Below are 20,368 nucleotides of genomic sequence, written 5' to 3'. Positions count from 1 at the left end.
TCATATAACTGTGCTAATGTGCCTGACCAAATGAAAATAATATCGTCGATGTAGAGTCGCCACAGCACCAAGTTTGCACCATATGGACAGCTGGACCATATGTGTTGTTCTTCCCAGCTGCCCATAAATAAATTAGCATAGCTGGGAGCAAACTTGGTGCCCATGGCGGTGCCACATACCTGTAAATAAAAAGATTTATCAAAATAAAAGAAATTGTGTGAAAGTATAAATTTAATCCCTGAAATGAGAAAATCATTATAATCTTTTGAAATAGACGGATCATTATTTAAGATGTTCAAAACTGCTTCACATCCTTGTTCATGATTAATTATGGTGTATAAGGAGTTAACGTCTGCTGTTACAAAATAATAATGAGGTTGCCATTGAATGTCCTGTAGGGTCTGCTGTATGTGGGTAGTATCTCTTAGATATGAAGGTAGTTGCACTACATACTGTTGCAACTGTCTATCAATGTACTGGGATAAATGTGATGTTAAAGATTGAATGCCCGAAATGATGGGGCGACCAGGGGGAAATTCTATGTTTTTATGTATTTTGAGTATTATGTAAAAAAGAGGTAATTTGGGATAATTATTGTAAAGAAAATCAAATTCCTGTTTTGTGATTAAATGTTGATCCAAACCTAATGTGAGATAATTGAATAATTTTTGCTGATACTGTGTAGTTGGATTTGAGGGGAGGAGTTGGTAAGTGGACCTATCACCTAAAATTCTCAACGACTCCTCAATATAATAGGATTTGTCCATTATTACCATCCCCCCACCCCTTTATCAGCCGGTTTTATAATGATAGTATCATTTTCTTCAAGTGCACATAGGGTCAATTTTTCATCTTTGCTTAGATTGTCTGTTTTAATTTTGAAATTAGGACTTTGGGTCTCTAAGTCGTCAGTCACTATTTGGGCAAAAGTATCTATGAAAGGACCACTTACAAACTTGGGATAAAAAGTTGAGGGATTTTTGAAAATAGATGTGGTGGCGTTAATTGGTAAGTTAGTATTAGAATCAATTTTAGACAAAGCATCTCTTTGGAAATATTTCTTGAGACATAATTTACGTACATAGCGTTGGACGTCTACGAATAGCTTGAAACTATCAGGCCCTGTGACGGGGGCAAAGGATAGTCCCTTGGATAACAATTTATTTTCTTTGATTGAAATTGGATAATGACTTATATTAAAAATATTATTATATGTGTTTTTATTTAATGTTTCAGTACCTTGCCCAATTTTTCTCCCTCCTCTCGTTCCTCTAAGGTGTTTTTTCTTTTTCTGTTATCCTTTATAAAATTCTCTTTTCCCAATAGATCTCTTATTGCTTCTCTTGCATGTTTGGGTTCCCTCGTATGTCCCCAGTCTAAAAAAGAGAATGTAGTCTTCTCTTCCTCATGGCTGTGACTGGAAAGATGTTGTTCCCTATCTAGATCAATGAGGGGTTGGTATTTATTTTGGTGATGATATTGATCAAATATATTGTTAACATCATTCCCTGGTATGTGGACTAATGGAGTAGGAGGAACAGGGGGGGCAGAAATCTTGGGCTTATTACCGGTACCCAATTTGTTTGTAGATGGTGTATGTGGTCTCCTTAGAGTTTTGGGGGCTATAAATTGCACAGGATCAGAGGATGTTTCTTTAGTACTTACAATGGTTCTCCTATAGGTAGATGGTATTTTGTGAGAAAAGTCTTTATTTGATCTATATTTATCAATTTCATGTTTGGGTTTTTTCCAATTTCTATAACATCCAGTTATATAATCGGTTTTATCTCTCTGAAACTTTATTTGTTTCGAAGTGATGGTGTCCTTCTGCAATTTATCCATTTTGTTTTTAATTCTGGTTTCTAGCATAGGTAGTTCACTATTATCCTTATATTTATCAAAATATCCCTTCATATCGTTAATTTCTTTATCCAATGTCTGAAGGCAAATCTTACGTTTAGATATTAGTAAACGCATTAGCTCGAATGAGCAATTATCAAGAATGCGATTTCACTCGAGAATAAATGCTTCGCTCTGGAAGTCAGTAGTAGGCTTTTTAAATAGCCGCAGACCTCGGGGAATGTGTTTTTGTTCTATATATTTCTCGATGGTAATCGCATCCCACAATTGCTTATTTTCATTAATAAGTAATTTTTCTAATTTGTCAGCCATTTCTTGCATATCATTTGGAGCAGTATCAACCACAATGGGGATTTCTTCATCTGAAAATATGCTATTAATATCTATATTTCTACTGACTCTCTGAGCAAACAATTGAGACATTTTTGACCTGGAAAGCTGCTAACCTAAGGGGAGGAAAATCACATAAAAACAACAGAAAAGGTAGCACTAACCAATAAGCAATGATATTTACACTTTGTGTTAAAACCCCATGTGTTAACAATAGATCACACATAGGGGGCTGCCTGGTGATACAAAAAACTGACCCCCTGGTCAGAACAATAGCATGGAAGGGAATATGTATCTATAGGCGCCTAAAATAAATATATAAAGGATATATAAAAACCGAGCCTGTTGATGGGTCTGGCGTAGCTCCTCAAGGTGTGCTTAAAAAGAAGAAAGATAGAAAATGGGACTTTTGTAGTCCAAGTGGTGCAACAGATATATTCACAGGTATTATATAATAATAAGTCCCATATGCTCGGATGTATATTCCTTAATCTTGAAATATAAGTGGAGTTAATAGTGTTCCATTAAACTTGATAACCATAGTCAACCATTAAATCTGTTCACAAAATGTGACCACCCTAAGGCTGCAAATGTATAGAGTGGGATTTATAGGGTATCAGGGGAACATAACACCAAAGACTGAGAGTTCCCTTTTCTCCTACCACACTCACAAAGTCACAGAACAGTATTAGTTGACATAATCAAGGAACAATTCAAATGTAATAGTCCACTCACTTGCTTGATTGTAGAGTGCTGTATCTCAGTAAGGAATCCATGCAGGCGTGCTTCCAGCTTGATTGCAGAGTATAGGTGAAGAGCCTCTAGAGAGGAGAGATGGAGCTCTTTGACAAAGGGCTCAGCCCGAAACGCGTCAGAGTAGTGGTTGCCGGTTTTATGGTGTCCCCCTATATACCAATAAATTAGATTAACCTATGGTGTGGTGGATCCTGCTTTTTTGTCCCGGCGCTGTGCTCCATCTCTCCTCTCTAGAGGCTCTTCACCTAAAAAGAAGAAAGCACAACACATAGCATAATACTGTGTATATAAGGGACACACAACATATAACACAACATATATCAGCTGAGAAACAGATAGGTGAAATTTACCAATAAAAACATTTAATAACAATTCATAACAATCATAGACATAAAAAACATGTGGACAGAATAAAATAAAAGTTGATTAGAGCACACTGCAGCACCGATGGTATCAGATGTAATGCCTACTCACCAGATGGTAAAAGTAAGCAGGCAGTGGATATATTAGAGAGTATCCCCTCTCGATGCTGTAAGCTGCTTCCTGCTCCCGGGTGTCTCCGGTGGTGTACATTCGTCACTAGTCCATCTAAAATAGAGTTCCTAGATTTAGAGATAACCATTGTAAACAATTGCATTCACACTAGCACATATTTCAAACCGGTTCAATCTAATAATTATCTGCATGCACAGAGTCACCACAACCCTACATGGGTTAAAAATATACCAAAAGGCCAATTTATTCGATTAAAAAGAAATAGTTCACAACTGGAAACATTTAATAACCAGGCCAAGGATCTTAAAAATAAGTTCCTGGAAAGGAAGTATTCTCCACAGGATTTAGATAGGACCATTGCCGAGGTTGCAGCGATGGACAGAACCAGTCTTTTGCAGTACAAAAATAAACATTCCAACAAAACAAACAATTTGTCATTTATAACTCAATTTAATCAAATGGCCCCCAACATACGTAAGATCTTTAAAAAATATTGGCCTATACTAAAAAAAGACAAAGAATTAGAAGGTATTCTACCAGAGCGTCCACACATTATATTCACTAAAGCTCCCAATATAGGACAGAGACTGGCACCTAGCTGTCCATCGCTGCAACCTATCCATCGTAGAATGGCACTCTGTGGAGGATACTTCATTTGCAATAGATGCACTGCATGTAAGTATAGTAGTGTAGCCAGGTCTCCCCAGAACTCCAGCGCCCCCCTCACCTGACTGCCGATCGCGGGGGCCGCCGCGTCCAATGGCGGCTCCGTTCGGCGATGGCAGGGGAGAGGGCGGTCAGGTCCCGGCTCGGGGGTTGCCGGGGACCCGTGCGGCCAATTGCCAAGGCCGCACGCGCGTCTCAGGGCTCCCGGCGCTCCCCGAGCCAGGCGGATAGGGCGCCGCCATGTTGCGCCGGGTCGCGCATGCGCAGTGAGTCCCCAGCGGCCCAGATAGCTCGCGCATGCGCAGGGAGAACCCTAGCACAAGGGAGCAGTTGCGTGAGGGCAGGGAAAGCGCAGGAGAGTCGCGCGAGAGTAGAGAAGGCGCAGGATAGGTTGCGGCGGCCATTAGGGGTTAGTGTAGGCAGAGGGAAGGCATGCACGCGGCCCCAATGTGTTTATAGGTGTCCCGGGACTACAATTCCCATAGTGCCTAGCGAGGGAGGCACCAGGTGCCTCATAGGAGCCAATAGGGCTGCAGGACTGCCCTGGATAGATTGGATACATTTCGCGGGCAGAGAGCTGCGTAGTCAGTCAGAGCAAAGTCAGAGGAAGGAGCAGACAAGGGAAGGAGGTAGGGTGCAGGAGAGAGGGATCCCCTGTATTAGGCCAGCACCCCCTTGGTCCAAGATAGCTGAGTTACCCTAAGATAGGAGTGTTGCCAGGGACTGCCTTAGAGTAAGGGACCCTGTCACTCCAGTAGGTAGAAAGTAATTCGGAGACTAGTGGGTAATTGCTTAGGGAGGCCCTAGAGAGGGATGCTGCCCTTAGTAGAGAGAGACGCTGCCCTAGTTTAGAGTGCTGCCTTGTCAGAGTCACAGCGGGCAGTGCTGTGAGGTCTGACAGGCAGGCACCTTGTTGCACAGCACGTTGGCTGTTAGCGTTAGTGAGGCTGAAGGGACATGGGTAGTTAGGGGAGTGGGACAGGTCCTAACCCTTTAGGCCCATAGGAGTATCCCAAGCCACCATAGGTTGCTGTATTATAGGGACGGCCTATAGTGCAGCACGTGCCCCTTATATAGGTAGGGACACAGAGAAGTATTGCTGTTCCCGTGAAGCGGTTGGACCCACGTTGGGGTCCACAGAGACTGTTCCGGAGTGGGACCGCTCTAGCGGTCCACGTACAAGGAGTGCGGTTGAAGGATCAGAAGGAGGCATCGCCCGACTGATCCTTTGAGAAGATTGTTGCTGACCCGAGCACCGGAGTGCTCGGCAGGTATTATACCATCATATGTGCACCAACAGGCCTAGAGGTTCTTAGTGACTGCGCAGTCACCCATTGACTATCTCTGTAGGAGTACGGGACATTGGGTGGGGTTCTTGGGACACTGGGTGGGCTTACCTGGTGCCGGGGAATCGTCCTGCGAGACGTCAATGTTATAGGGACACAGGTTATTATTCTTTGTTAGTAAAGTCATTAGTTATATAATCACTGTGTGTGTGGTTTCTGAGTGGGTTCCTATGTTAGGGTCATTCTACACTTCCCTAGAATCCTACATAGGTGGAGGCGCTGAAAGAAGATCCGTTCGAGAGGATTCACCCCAGGCTCTCATTAGCGGAGGCTCAGACCTCCTGTGAGCCTGCAGGTATACGCACCACACCGGTAACACCACATGTTCTACTCACCCACACTATATATGCGATTGGGTGGGGTGGAATACCCGTTACAGTAGTAAAAAATCTGAATTTAAATCTAACATTACTCATAAAAACTACAAAATCAAACAACATATCACGTGTAATAGTTATTTTGTTATTTATTTGCTTGAATGTCCATGTGGGCTGCAGTATGTGGGTATGACCGCTAAAGCTATATAACACGTATATAATATCAAAACCGGTTTAATCACACACAGCGTATCAAATCATTTTCTTCAAGTGCACAATCAGGACTCCAAAGGTCTTAAATGTACAGCAATAGAAAGCATTACTCCACATTGGAGAGGAGGAAATACTGCAAGCCTGTTGGGGAGGAGGGAATCCTTTTGGATTTATGAGTTACGTACCCTATCCCCAATGGGCTTAAACGTGGACTTCAATCTTAGGGCTTTTCTGGTTGGCTAAATTTGCACGAATTAGGTATGCTTCGTTTGTATGGTGTCATTATCTGCAATTTATTCATTTATTTTCCAATATATTTTGTTCATTATATTGTATATTACATTTATTGTTGTTCCAGCATGATACTCCTCTATACAAGATACAAATATTAATAATTGTAATTATATATATTTCACTGTCTTTAGCACCAATATATTTATACTAAGCTCACACATTAGCACCTATCACTGTATCATCATTATTCTTTTGATAAAGTAAGTTAACACTCACATAGTCATATTATCACTTATTGTAGATTATTTTAGGATTATTTTTTGATTATTCAACGAAACACATACAAAATAGTTGATATATTTATTTTTCAATTAGTTAGAGTATACTGTACACATGTATTATATATTTATATTAACCACTATTTCATTATCACATTGTAGTTTTGCATTAGATAGTCATGTAATTGTTATTTGTATGTCTTTGTCTGTATCAGCTGAGTATTCAGACCGCAGCAGCACAATTTAACATCAACATGTATTATCTCACTGCGCATGTGCTTGATTATACCATATTGCCCATGAACTACCTCATTTGTTCTTCTGTGCATGTGCATAAGTCTGCAGGTGAAAATAATTCAATTAATTACGGACACTCTATTTAAGAGACTTTTATGGACTTTTAATATCATATACCCCTGAGGAAGAAAGCGGTTAGCTTTCGAAACGCGTAGGGTGGCGATTCCAGCACCTCAGCACCTTTGTATTTGGCAATTCCCTCCACTCAACAGACGAATCTGCGTTTGCTGCTATCCAGCTAGTTTGCCGCTTGTGACGGAGAGCCGAATCTGCTTCTGCCGTTCCGGAATAGCTGCACGTCCCTTCCAGTGCATCGTGTTAGGTCCTGCACACAGGCTGACGTACACACACCACCGGAGACACCCGGGAGCAGGACACAGCTTACAGCATCGAGAGGGGATACTCTCTAATATATTTACTGCCTGCTTACTTTTACCATCTGGTGAGTAGGCATTACATCTGATACCATCGGTGCTGCAGTGTGCTCTAATCAACTTTTATTTTATTCTGTCCACATGTTTTTTATGTCTATGATTGTTATGAATTGTTATTAAATGTTTTTATTGGTAAATTTCACCTATCTGTTTCTCAGCTGATATATGTTGTGTTATATGTTGTATGTCACCTACAGTACACTACTTTACTGGGCAGCTAATGCCAAATCTATATTCCCCAGACTATTACGCTAAGTGCCCATAACCATCACTTATTGTCCTACTAAATCCTAGCTAAATGTCCCGAACCTACTGAAGAACAGAAATATTCATTTCATTTATTAATTAAACAGCTTGTCAACTTATTTCCCCAATACCCCAACAAGAGAAGAGTTACCCATCTCACATGGTTTGTCTTACTGTGTTCACATTGCTGTTTGTGTTCTGTATCCCCCTTCCTCCCACACCCTTTATTTGCCTCCCAGGTACTGATTTGCAAGTGGCTATTTTTCCTTATACACTTTGCCTCCTCTGTTTACCAAACACTAGATTCACTAGAGTGCAATAGCCCCAATTGCACTTTAACAGCCACCAAAGTAAATGGCAATGAGCATGTGATCACAGCTGTTCTTTATACCTCTCCCCTCACTCCTGTCTTCTCCTCACTGCCTTGTTCAGCACCATTGCTACCTGTATGTAGCCTTACACAGCCTGTTCAAACAATGTTCAGACAGAGGTGAGGAGACACTATGGAAAAGGATGGAAGTAAGACTTCATGTGCGCTCTTACCATTTTATTCTCCTGCTTTAATACTATGATGCCCTCCATCCCTTAATCAGAGACTTCAAGGTTATGCCTGCCTTCCACAGGGGAATACTTGCATGAGACCTTTTCATACTTATTCTTTTTAAGCTTTAAGCTGCATTTCTGAATTTGTATTTGATCATATATGTTCATGACCCTGCACTTGAGCATAATGTTAGATTTCTCTTACAGGAACTGGTTCAACTTCTTCAGTTTTATTTTTTCTTATTCAAGCTCAAACCAACACTGTTACCTCATTAGACTTTGGCTCAATGCTTTTTCTATAGTCCAGTTTCCATATCAGTCCAGGGCATGTTATAAGGTCAGGTTGCTAATGGAACACATTCCTGCGACTGTACAACACCTTGTTACATCAACCTCACTTTCTATTTAGTTCCACTGGAAGAGAACTCACCCTTGAGGCCCTAGTGTCATCTTGTCGGGGACTTTTTATTACAGCAGTATTTTTTTGCTTTTTTTAAGGAATGAGAAAGTAGTCAGTGGCCTGTGATTCCCATGTGGGTTCATACAAGTGAGACGTCGTATATACATTGGTCTCCATTAACTTCTTTTTCAAAAACTAGAGAAGAAAGAAAAGTCGTCACATTATTAACAACTTGTATCTTTTTTCTGCTCTTCCTTTATAAAATCGACATAACTTTGAGCCCTCACTAACTTTCCCAATTTTAGGTTTGTAAATTGTGCGAGAAACGAGGAAGAACAGAACCTTGTGGCGTTCCAGTACCACAGGAAAATCTATTACAGAACCTGCACAGACCTCCCCCCACACACAGAGCTCCTTGCCTGGTATGGAGATGAATATGGCAAAGAGCTTGGTATCAAGTGGGGTACGCTGTGGAAAAGTAACACGCCAGCAATAGGTAATCAGGAATGTGTTTTTTTTTACATCTCTCTTGTCTTTTTACTGATATTAAATTGCAAATATTGATAGATCTGCATTTACCATTATGAGTCAACTAGAACTTAAAATCACTAAACCTGACTTGAGTCAAAGGGCCGGATACATCAAGCTGCGGTAACCTAAAATGCTGTATTAACGCCCCCCAAAAAGTGCCTTCTTTTTATTGTGTGATACATCAGTGTGTTGAACCACCAAAAATAAAGCACCTTTTACCGGACCCGTTAAAAGCATCGGATCCAATAAAAGCCAGGCATTATACCTCATTTTTAGGGAAACACTGCCATACATCAAGTTCCGATATTTATCAGAATGGGAAGAACGCCAGAAATACCGCAAATATTTTAACACCTGCTCCAGGCTGACGTTAGCCCTGTCTTTCCTATGCATATACTGGGCAATGTACTGGTCATTTTACTGTATACATAGGCCAGATAAGCTAAACCAACCTGAAAGAGATGATAACATTGTTATTATAATACATTACAGAAAATATTAACCCCTTAGTAGTCCACTGTTTAATAACTAGTTATCGGTTTCCATGACTAGCTGACCACAAATGTGGTTTTAGACATTAACATAAAAAAATTACACATTTAAAACAAAACAATAAAGAACATTCAAAATACATTTTACACATGAAACCATTGATTATCACTGTGGATTACTAGGTCCTCTCAATGGGGGGCCCACATATCCACATTGGCAATAAATGTTAACCCAGTAACACAAAAATACATCAACAATATTAAAATACATTTATAACCGCCCTTCATTATCTCAGTGGCTAACCGCTAAGGTCATGAAGAGAGTTGGTGGATGTACTATGTGATGAAGACCTTTTTCTGGGTGCTGGGGCGTCACCTTAAAGGGAGCAAATCACATTCCTTTTTTGGAATCACATTCCACAATTTTTCGTTGCCCCCACCACAAGCACACACACACACCACACACACACACACACACACACACGCTACTGATTCTCCTCCATACAAACATTGCATTATAATAAACACGTACCCACCATAACTTTACGTACGTATGTTTCACCACACTTAGTAAAGTTATGGTGGGTAAAAAAAAGTGACAAAAACCCTCCACAGTAACACATATAACAAATGGAAATATTACTGTATGCACGTTCACATGTCTTTGACAGGTCTGCAATCCCGTCTTTCACCATTATCACCCAGCACACAGCACTTCCACTGCAGCAAGGGATTCTGTGAAATGATATGCAAATGAGCAAACAGTAGCAGAAGTACAGACTCCCTGTTTCCTTAAAAAAAAACATCAACAATTATTAAATAACTAACACAGTTCTGGAACTCACTGGATGATATTAGTATAGCTTAATTAAGTCTGAATAACATCTGTGATGTAAAATACAATAATTAGGTATTTGTTTTCTGCTTTAACAATGGAGATTTAGCAGAAAGTTGGGTCATCCTATAACTATTAGAGACCTGGTACATGGAACGGTAACAGGAACACCCGGTGACTGATATCTGAGCACCTACTGAGACACGTATTCTATTCATTGTACAAGCAATTTTTAATGATGTCTTCACATCTGAAACTATCGACTTACTATCTGTCTAAGGATTTGTGTCACTTTAAATGGTGTTTTGCATCTAGTGACACTTCCTTTTAAATCTTTAAATATTATGATTCACTTTAAATGTATGATCCACTACATCTAATCTCCCTGCCCTACTGCTGCACATGTTGTGCTTTGCAATGTACATCTACTCTCCCGGCCCTAATGCTGCACATGTTGGGCTTTGCAATGTACATCTACTCTCCCGGCCCTAATGCTGCACATGTGCTTTGCAATGTACATCTACTCTCCCGGCCCTAATGCTGCACATGTGCTTTGCAATGTACATCTACTCTCCCGGCTCTAATGCTGCACATGTTGGGCTTTGCAATGTACATCTACTCTCCCGGCCCTAATGCTGCACATGTGCTTTGCAATGTACATCTACTCTCCCGGCCCTAATGCTGCACATGTTGGGCTTTGCAATGTACATCTACTCTCCCGGCCCTAATGCTGCACATGTTGGGCTTTGCAATGTACATCTACTCTCCCAGCCCTAATGCTGCACATGTTGGGCTTTGCAATGTACATCTACTCTCCCGGCCCTAATGCTGCACATGGGCTTTGCAATGTACATCTACTCTCCCGGCCCTAATGCTGCACATGGGCTTTGCAATGTACATCTACTCTCCCGGCCCTAATGCTGCACATGTGCTTTGCAATGTACATCTACTCTCCCTGCCCTAATGCTGCACATGTGCTTTGCAATGTACATCTACTCTCCCGGCCCTATTGCTGCACATGTTGGGCTTTGCAATGTACATATACTCTCCCGGCCCTAATGCTGCACATGTTGGGCTTTGCAATGTACTTTTACAGTTCACTTTCATCCTAAACTGTTTGTGATATACCTCTTTACGTCTCCTTCATGACCCTTTGTAAACAGTTTGTGTAACAGGGATTTTTTTTGTCTCTCGTCTAGTACAAAGACCAGCACAAATACCCCACCCATGCCAACACTGCAAGGCTGCTTTTAGCAGTCAAGATTACCTCCTCAGACATCTGAAGTTCAAACACCCAAATGTGTATATGGAAAAGATGAGGACAGAAGAAGCTTCCAGATTAGAGAATCGATTAGAAAGCAGCATTCCAATAACTATGTCAGAAAATGCAACTTTCAACCAGTCATCGCTATTTATAAACAATGTAACTGCTTCTCATTCAAATGGAAATATATTAGAAGGTGCCAAAGGAAAAGAGCTTAGAGAAAGTGGGAAGAGTCAGACTTTGTTATTAGACCACAAGAGGACACGCACAGGGGAGAGACCGCATGTATGTGGGGAATGTGGGAAGGGATTTAGTGACTTATGCAGCCTGAACACACATAAGAGTACACACACAGGGGAGAGACCGTATGTATGTGGGGAATGTGGGAAGGGATTTAGTGACTTATCCAGCCTGAGGAAACACAAGAGGACACACACAGGGGAAAGACCGCACGTATGTGGGGAATGTGGGAAGGGATTTAGTGACTTATCCAGCCTGATCAGACACATGAGGACACACACAGGGGAGAGACTGCATGTATGTGGGGAATGTGGGAAGGGATTTAGTGACTTATCCAGCCTGAGGAAACACACGAGGACACACACAGGGGAGAGACCGTATGTATGTGGGGAATGTGGGAAGGGATTTAGTCACTTATCCAGCCTGAGGAAACACACGAGGACACACACAGGGGAGAGACCGTATGTATGTGGGGAATGTGGGAAGGGATTTAGTCACTTATCCAACCTGAACCTACACAAGAGGACACACACAGGGGAGAGACCGCATGTATGTGGGGAATGTGGGAAGGGATTTAGTCACATATCCAACCTGAACCTACACATGAGGACACACACAGGGGAGAGACCGCATGTATGTGGGGAATGTGGGAAGGGATTTAGTCAGTTATCCAACCTGAACACACACGAGAGGACACACACAGGGGAGAGACCGTATGTATGTGGGGAATGTGGGAAGGGATTTAGTGTCTTAGCCAGCCTGATCAGACACAAGAGGACACACACAGGGGAGAGACCGCATGTATGTGGGGAATGTGGGAAGGGATTTATTCACTTATCCCACCTGATCCCACACAAGAGGACACACACAGGGGAGAGACCGTATGTATGTGGGGAATGTGGGAAGGGATTCAGTGTCTTATCCAGCCTGAACCTACACAAGAGGACACACACAGGGGAGAGACCGCATGTATGTGAGGAATGTGGGAAGGGATTTAGTCACTTATACCACCTGATCCCACACAAGAGGACACACACAGGGGAGAGACCGTATGTATGTGGGGAATGTGGGAAGGGATTTAGTCAGTTATCCAGCCTGAGGAAACACAAGAGGACACACACAGGGGAGAGACCGTATGTATGTGGGGAATGTGGGAAGGGATTTTGTGACTTATCCAGCCTAAATCTACACAAGAGGACACACACAGGGGAGAGACCGTATGTATGTGGGGAATGTGGGAAGGGATTTAGTGTCTTATCCCACCTGAACACACACAAGAGGACACACACAGGGGAAAGACCGCACGTATGTGGGGAATGTGGGAAGGGATTTAGTGACTTATCCAGCCTGATCAGACACAAGAGGACACACACAGGGGAGAGACCGTATGTATGTGGGGAATGTGGGAAGGGATTTAGTCAGATATCCCACCTGATCCCACACAAGAGGACACACACAGGGGAGAGACCGTATGTATGTGGGGAATGTGGGAAGGGATTTAGTGTCTTATCCAACCTGAGGAAACACAAGAGGACACACACAGGGGAGAGACATCTCTCTCATTTTGAGGGATAACACGCTCACATATAAGTGCAAACGTGCTTAATATATGGGGTTTGCCTGAGCGAGGGCTTAGAATCTGTGTTTCGCTAAATTATATTGAAAAGTGACTACTTTATTATGTATAAAATAAGCATTTTAAAAGGATAAGTTATAACTTTTTAAAAGCAGGTTATTTACATAATCCCCATTGTAGTTTTATTTAAAGTTAAATGTTGTATATGTCCATGCTGTTGGTTTTAATAAAATGCGTGTTCCCCATTATGCTAAAGCTGTCTAGTCTCACTTATTGTAGCTGCGGAATGGGACATTTTGTCATGGCCGTTTCACCACGATCAAATAGCCACCGGTGTTCAGACAGACCCTGTGGGGGACACGGGACTGTGGGGAGGGATTGGATTAGGGGGGGGGGCACAGGACTGTGAGGGGGATTGGACTTTGGGGGAGCACGTGGGGGAGGGGGCACTGGACTGGTGCTGGCACAGGACTTTGGGGAAACACGGGACTGGGGAAGCATGGGACTCTAGGGAGGCATGGAACTGTGGGGGCCCCTCGTTCACCTCAGGGTTTTGATTTGGTTTCCGTTTTGGCGGGAAAGTGAGCTTTGTGATACCAGGCAGATGTGGGACAGGTTTCAGGCGATTGGCTGAGGAGCAGCTGCTGGGGAGGTGGGCAGAGTGCTGTGATTGGGCAGGCCAGAGGGAGGGTGTGGCTAGGGAGTTTGGGTGGGAAAATGAAAGGTACAGTGTATATATAGACGGAGCAGAAGCAGAGAGGGAAACAGTTAGGGGACATTGGCTGCCCCTCTCCCCTCCTTATGTGTTATAATTATAACACCTTGTATAGTTTAACATATATATATATATATATATATATATATATATATATATATATATATATATATATATATATATATATATATATACATACTGTACATAGTGTTTTATGCTGTCGCAGCATGGCGACTGGGTTTGAAGTGCTATTGCTGGTCAGCATCATTCTGGGTCAATTTATACTGACTGGGGCCTGGGTACGGTTGGGCGATAACAAAAACTTCAACGACATTAATACGTTTATCACAATAACAATATGTGTCGCAATAGAGAAACCACATCAGAGAATGTTCTAGTAAATCTATAGAAAATATAATTCCTTAAAGACACATTTTATTCTTTAAGCAGCAGAACTGGTGACACTTTGTGTTTGTTTAATTGGTTTGAAGCAGGGGGTCTCCTGAGCTGTACCAGGTTAATTGAAGCACCAGGGATCACCTGCTTCCCAGGATATTTACCTCGGAAGGGGATGACATCACGGCTTCCTATTGGCCCACGGGACATATAAGCTGCCATTTTGATAACCCCAACTAGCCCAGCCAGAGCTGCTACCAGCACCCCTTTCCGAGGTAAATATCTCGGGAAGCAGGGGTGCCCAAAGCGGAAATTATTTTGATACTAGAATTGTTAACTCCATCTTCTCCATTTTTCCCCCTTTTTTTTTTGCTCCTTATTATAAACCAGATATATTGGGAGCAAAGAATAAAAACATAAATTCTTTCATCCCATCTCCCTATGTTTAATAACCTGAAATGGACCGGTTCTTATCTGCACCTGCAGTACACAGAAATCATATAATTTAATAACGTGATAATAAACATCTTATTATGTTTGTCATGTAAATAGAGAGACTTCAAAAAGTACGACCAAATGTGCAATATAACCTCAATTGAAAATAAATGTTTTATATACTGTATAGTGCTTTTTTTGGTAAGAAATATAGTTGCCGGTGCCCGACTTGGAGTTTGGTGGGAGCGGGGCCTCTTACCTTCTCCTGATTCTCATCTCCAGCTACGTCGCATTGGTGTGACGTCATTGTTGTCATGGCGACACGTCATCGCAAGGAGAAGATGGCGGAGATGAGGGTTGAGGCGTTGAGTATGGGTGGCGCATGGGTTGTGAGTGCTGGCTGTGAGTGGGGGTCCTGCTAGGGTGTGAGGCGGCGGGTGTGTTGTGAGTGCGGGCGGCGGCTGGTCAGTGATGTCCGTACACAGGAGCGGGAGGCAGCAGGTGCGTGCGGCGGCTGTGAGGCGGTGGGTGAAAGGCAGAGGCGGCGGGAGTGCGGGCGGGTCGAAAGGCAGAGGTGGGTTGGTGGGTCGAAAGGCCGAGGCGGGTGGGCCGTCGAAAGGCCGAGGCGGGTGGGCCGTCGAAAGGCTGAGGTGGGTGTGCGGTTGAAAGGCTGAGGCGGGTGGGCCGGTGGATAGGCGAAGGGGGGAAGGAAGGGGGGGTGAAGGGGGGGATGGAGGGGAGGTGAAGGGTGGGACGGATTTGAGGTGAAGGGTGGGAGGGAGGGGAGGTGAAGGGTGGGAGGGAGGGGAGGGGAGGTGAAGTGTGGGAGGGAGGGGAGGGGAGTGAAGGATGGGAGGGAGGGGAGGTGAAGGGTGGGTGGAAGGGGAGGTAAAGGGGGGAGGGAGGGGAAGTGAAGGTGTGAGGGAGGGGAGGTGAAGGGTGGGAGGGAGGGGAGGTGACGGGTGGGAGGGAGGTGAGGGGAGGTGAAGTGTGAGAGGGAGGGGAGGGGAGGTGAAGGATGGGAGGGAGGGGAGGTGAAGGGTGGGTGGGAGGGGAGGTGAAGGTGTGAGGGAGGGGAGGTGAAGGGGTGAGGGAGGGGAGGTGAAGGGGTGAGAGAGGGAAGGTGAAGGGGGGAGGGAGGGGAGGTGAAGTGGTGAGAGTGGATGTGAAGGGGGGAGGGAGGGGAGGTGAAGGGGGGAGGGAGGTGAAGGGGAGGGGGGAGGGATTGGAGGTGAAGGGGGGAAGGTGAAGGGGGTGAGGGGGGAGGTGAAGGGGGGGAGTAGGGGGAGGTGAAGGGGGGAGGTGAAGGGGGGGTAGGTGAAGGGGGGGAGGTAAAAGGGGGAAAGGGGGGAGGTGAAGGAGGGGAGGTGAATGGGGGGAAGGGGGAGGTGAAGGGAGGAAAGGGGGGAGGTGAAGGGGGGATGGGGGGACGTGTAGGAGAGGAGGGGGGGAGGTGAAGGGGGAAGGGGGGAGGTGGAGAGGGGAGGTGAAGGGGGAGGTGGGAGGAGAGGTGAAAGGGGGAGGGAGGGGAGGTGAAGGGGATGTGAAGGGGGGGTGGGGAGGTGAAGGGGGGAGGGAAGGGAGGTGAAAGGGGGAGAGGAAGGGAGGGGAGATGAAGGGGGGGTGGTGAAGGGGGGAAAAAGGGGGGTGGTGAAGGGGGGAAAAAGGGGAGGTGAAGGAGGGGAGGTGAAGGGGGGGAGGTGAAGGAGGGGAGGATAAGGGGGTGAGGTGAAGGGGGGAGGGAGGGGAGGGAGGGGAGTGGAAGGGGTGGGGGGGAGTGGAGCTGAAGGGGGAGGGAGGGGAGGTGAAGGGGGGGAGGGAGGGGAGGGGAGGTGAAGGGGTGGGGGGGAGTGGAGGTGAAGGGGGGAGGGAGGGGAGGTGAAGGGGGGGAGGGAGGGGAGGGGAGGTGAAGGGGTGGGGGGGAGTGGAGGTGAAGGGTGGAGGGAGGGGAGGTGAAGGGGGGAGGGAGGAGAGGGGAGGTGAAGGGGTGGGGGGGAGGGGAGGTGAAGGGGTGGGGGGGAGGGGAGGGGAGGTGAAGGGGTGAGGGGGAGGGGTGGGGAGGTGAGGGGGGGAGGTGGGGAGGGAGGTGAAGGGGGTGTGAGGGTAGGTGAAGGGGGGAGGGAGGTGAAGGGGGGGAGGGAGGTGAGGTGAAGGGGGGAGGGGAGGTGAAGGGGGGGAGGGATGGTAGATGAAGGGGGGGAGGGATGTGAAGTTTGGGAGGGGAGTTGAAGGGGGGAGGGAAGGGAGGTGAAGGGAGGAGGGGAGGGGGGGAGGGGAGGTGAAGGGGGGAGGGGAGGTGAAGGGGGGGGGAGGGGAGGTGAAGGGGGGGAGAATAGGTGAAGGGGGGGAGGGGAGGTGAAGGGGGGGAGGGGAGGTGAAGGGGGGGAGGGGAGGTGAAGGGGGGGAGGGGAGTTGAAGGGGGGAGGGAGGGGAGGTGAAGGGGGGAGCAGAGGTGAAGGGGGGGAGCAGAGGTGAAGGGGGGAGGGGAGGTGAAGGGGGGAGGGATGTGAGGTTTGGGAGGGGAGTTGAAGGGGGAGGGAGGGGAGTTGAAGGGGGAGGAAGGGGAGATGAAGGGGGGAGGGGAGGGGGGGAGGGGAGGTGAAGGGGGGAAGGAGGGGGGGAGGGGAGGTGAAGGGAGGGAGGGGAGGCTAAGGGGGGGAGGGGAGGTGAAGGGGGGAGGGGAGGTGAAGGGGCGGGAGGGGAGGTGAAGGGGGGAGGGGAGGTGAAGGGGGGGAGGGGAGGTGAAAGGGGGAGGGGAGGTGAAGGGGGGGAGGGAAGGTGAAAGGGGGAAGGGGGGAAGTCAATTGGGGGAGGGGGTGAGGTGAAGGGGGGGAGGGGGGAGGTGAAGGGGAGGGTGGGGAGGTGAAGGGGGGGAGGGAGGGGAGGTAAAGCGGGGGAGGTGAAGGGGGAGGTGAATGTGGGGAGGGAGGGGAGGTGAAAGGGGGAAGGTGAAGGTGGGAGTGAAGGGGGGGGAGGGAGGGGAGGGAGGGAGGGGAAGAGGGGGAGGGAGGGGAGGTGAAGGAGGGGAGGGGAAGGGGGGGAGGGAGGGGAGGTGAAGGAGGGGAGGTGAAGGGGGGGGAGCGAGGGGAAGTGAAGGGGTGGGGGGGAGTGGAGGTGATGGGGTGATGGGGGGGAGGGAGGTGAGCAGAGGGAGGGCAGGTGAAGGGGGGAGGGAGGGGAGGGAGGGGTGGTGAAGGGGTGGGGGGGAGGGGAGGTGAAGGGGGTGGAGGGGAGGGAGAGGAGGGGAGGTGAAGGGATGGGGGGAGGGGAGGTGAAGGGGGTGGTGAAGGGGGGAGGTGAAGGGGGGAGGGAGGGGAGGTGTAGGGGGGAGGGAGGGGAGGTGAAGGGGGAGGAGGGAGGGGAGGTGAAGGGGAGAGGGAGGGGAGTTGGGGAGGTGGTGAAGGGGGGAGGTGAAGGGGGGAGTGAGGGGAGGTGAAGGGGTGGGGGGGAGGTGAAGGGGGGTGGTGAAGGGGGGAGGGAGGGGAGGTGAAGGGGGGGAGGGAGGGGAGGGAGGGGTGGTGAAGGGGTGGGGGGGAGGGGAGGTGAAGGGGGGGAGGGAGGGGAGGGAGGGGAGGGGAGGTGAAGGGGTGGGGGGAGGGGAGGTGAAGGGGGTGGTGAAGGGGGAGGTGAAGGGGGGAGGGAGGGGAGGTGTAGGGGGGAGGGAGGGGAGGTGAAGGGGGAGGAGGGAGGGGGTGGGGTGTGGGGGGTGGAGGGGGTGGGGGTGGGGGGGGTGGTGGGGGGGGGGGGTGAAGGGGGGAGGGTGGGGAGGTGAGGGGGGGGGAGGGTGGGGTGAGGGGGGGTGTGAGGGGGGGGTGAGGGGGGAGGGTGGGGAGGTGAGGGGGGTGGTGAGGGGGGGTGGGAGGGGGTGAGGGGGGTGGGTGGGGTGGGTGGGGGGTGGGGTTGGGGGGGTGGGGTGAGGGGGTGGGGTGGAGGTGGGGTGGGGGTGGGGTGGGGGTGTGGGGTGGGTGGGGGTGTGGGGGGTGGTGGGTGGGGGTTGGGGGGGGGTGGGGGGGGTTGGGGTGGGGGGGTGGGAGGGGGTGGGTGGGGTGGGGTGGGGGTGGGTGGGGGGGTGGGTGGGGGGTGGTGGTGGGGTGGGGTGGGGGGTTGGGTGGGGGGTGGGGTGGGGGGGGTGGGTGGGGGGGTGGGTGGGGTGGGGTTGGGGGGGTGGGTGGGGTGGGGTGTGGGGGGGTGGGTTGGGGGGTGGGGGGGGTGGGTTGGGGGTGGGTGTGGGGTGGGGGGGGTGGGTGGGTTGGGTGGGGGGGGTGGGTGGGGTGGGTGGGTGGGGGTGGGGTGGGGGGTGGGTTGGGGGGTGGGTGGGGGGGGGGTGGGGGTGGGTGGGGGTGGGGTTGGGGGGTGTGTGGGGGTGGGGGTTGGGTGGGGTGGGTGGGGGGGTGGGGTGGTTGGTGGGGGGGGTGGGGGTGGGTGGTGTGGGGGTGGTGGGGGTGGGGGTGGGTGGGGGGTGGGTGGGTGGGTTGGGGGGGGTGGGGTGGGGGGTGGGGGTGGGGTGGGGGGGTGGGGGTGGGGTGGGGTGGTGGGGGTTGGGTGGGGTGGGTTGGGGGTGGGGTGGGTTGGGGGGGTGTGGGGTGGGGTGGGGTGGGTTGGGGGGGGTGGGGTGGTGGGTGGTTGGGGGGGGTGGTGGGGTGGGTGGGTGGGGTTGGTGGGGGTTGGGGTGGGGGGGTGGGGTGGGGGGGTGGGGGGGTGGGGGTGGTGGGTGGGTGGGGTGGTGGGGTGGGGTGGGTGGGGGTGGGTGGGGGTGGGTGGGGGGGTGGGTGGGGTTGGTGGGGGGGTGGGTGGGGGTTGGGGGGTGGGTGGGGTGGGGTGGGGGGTGGGTGGGGTGGGGTGGTGGGGTGGGGTGGGGGGGGTGGGTTGGGGGTGGGGGTTGGGGTGGGTGGGGGTGGGGTGGGTGGGGTTGGGGGTGGGTGGGGTGGGGTGGGGGGTGGGTGGGGTTGGGGGGGGTGGGGGGTTGGGGTGGGGGTTGGGGGTGGGTGGGGGGGTGGGGGGTGGGTGGGGTGGGTTGGGGGGGGTGGTGGGGTGGGTTGGGGGGGTGGGGGTGGGGTGTGGGGGTGGGTGGGGTGGGGGGTGGGTTGGGGGGTGGTGGGGGTGGGGGGTGGGTTGGGGGGTGGTGGGGTGGGGGTGGGGGGGGGGGTTGGGGTGGGTGGGGGTGGGGTGGTGGGGGTGGGGGTGGGTGGGGGTGGGGGGGTGGGGTTGGGGGGGGGGGGTGGGGTGGGGTTGGGGGGGTGGGGGGGGGTTGGGGGTGGGGTGGGGTGGGTGGGGGGGGTGGTGGGGGTGGGGTTGGGGGGGGGGGTGGGGGGGTGGGGGTGGGGTGGGGGGTGGGGGGTGGGGTTGGGGGGTGGTGGGGGGTGTGGGGGTGGGGGTTGGGTGGGGTGGGGGGTTGGGGGGGGTGGGTGGGGTGGGTTGGGGTGGGTGGGTGGGGGTTGGGGGGGTGGGGGTGGGGGTTGGGGGTGGGGGG

General features: G+C 49.7%; 1 protein-coding gene across 3 annotated transcripts in view; it reads left to right on the top strand.

Annotated features, from left to right (window-relative positions):
- Window positions 1-13,590, top strand: part of LOC142475327 (uncharacterized) — a 45,390-nt gene extending 31,800 nt beyond the window's left edge. For all 3 annotated transcript variants that reach the window (XM_075581257.1, XM_075581250.1, XM_075581243.1), the window contains exons 5-6: window positions 8,721-8,911; window positions 11,472-13,590. In XM_075581257.1, coding sequence (XP_075437372.1) covers window positions 8,721-8,911; window positions 11,472-13,351 — 2,071 coding nt within the window. In that variant the 3' untranslated portion in view covers window positions 13,352-13,590. The remainder of the gene's footprint in view (window positions 1-8,720; window positions 8,912-11,471) is intronic.
- The last annotated feature ends 6,778 nt before the right edge of the window (window positions 13,591-20,368 follow it).

This window comes from Ascaphus truei, chromosome 2, assembly GCF_040206685.1.
Source record: "Ascaphus truei isolate aAscTru1 chromosome 2, aAscTru1.hap1, whole genome shotgun sequence".
Classification (NCBI taxonomy): domain Eukaryota; kingdom Metazoa; phylum Chordata; class Amphibia; order Anura; family Ascaphidae; genus Ascaphus; species Ascaphus truei.
This window is presented reverse-complemented; position numbering and strand designations above follow the sequence as displayed.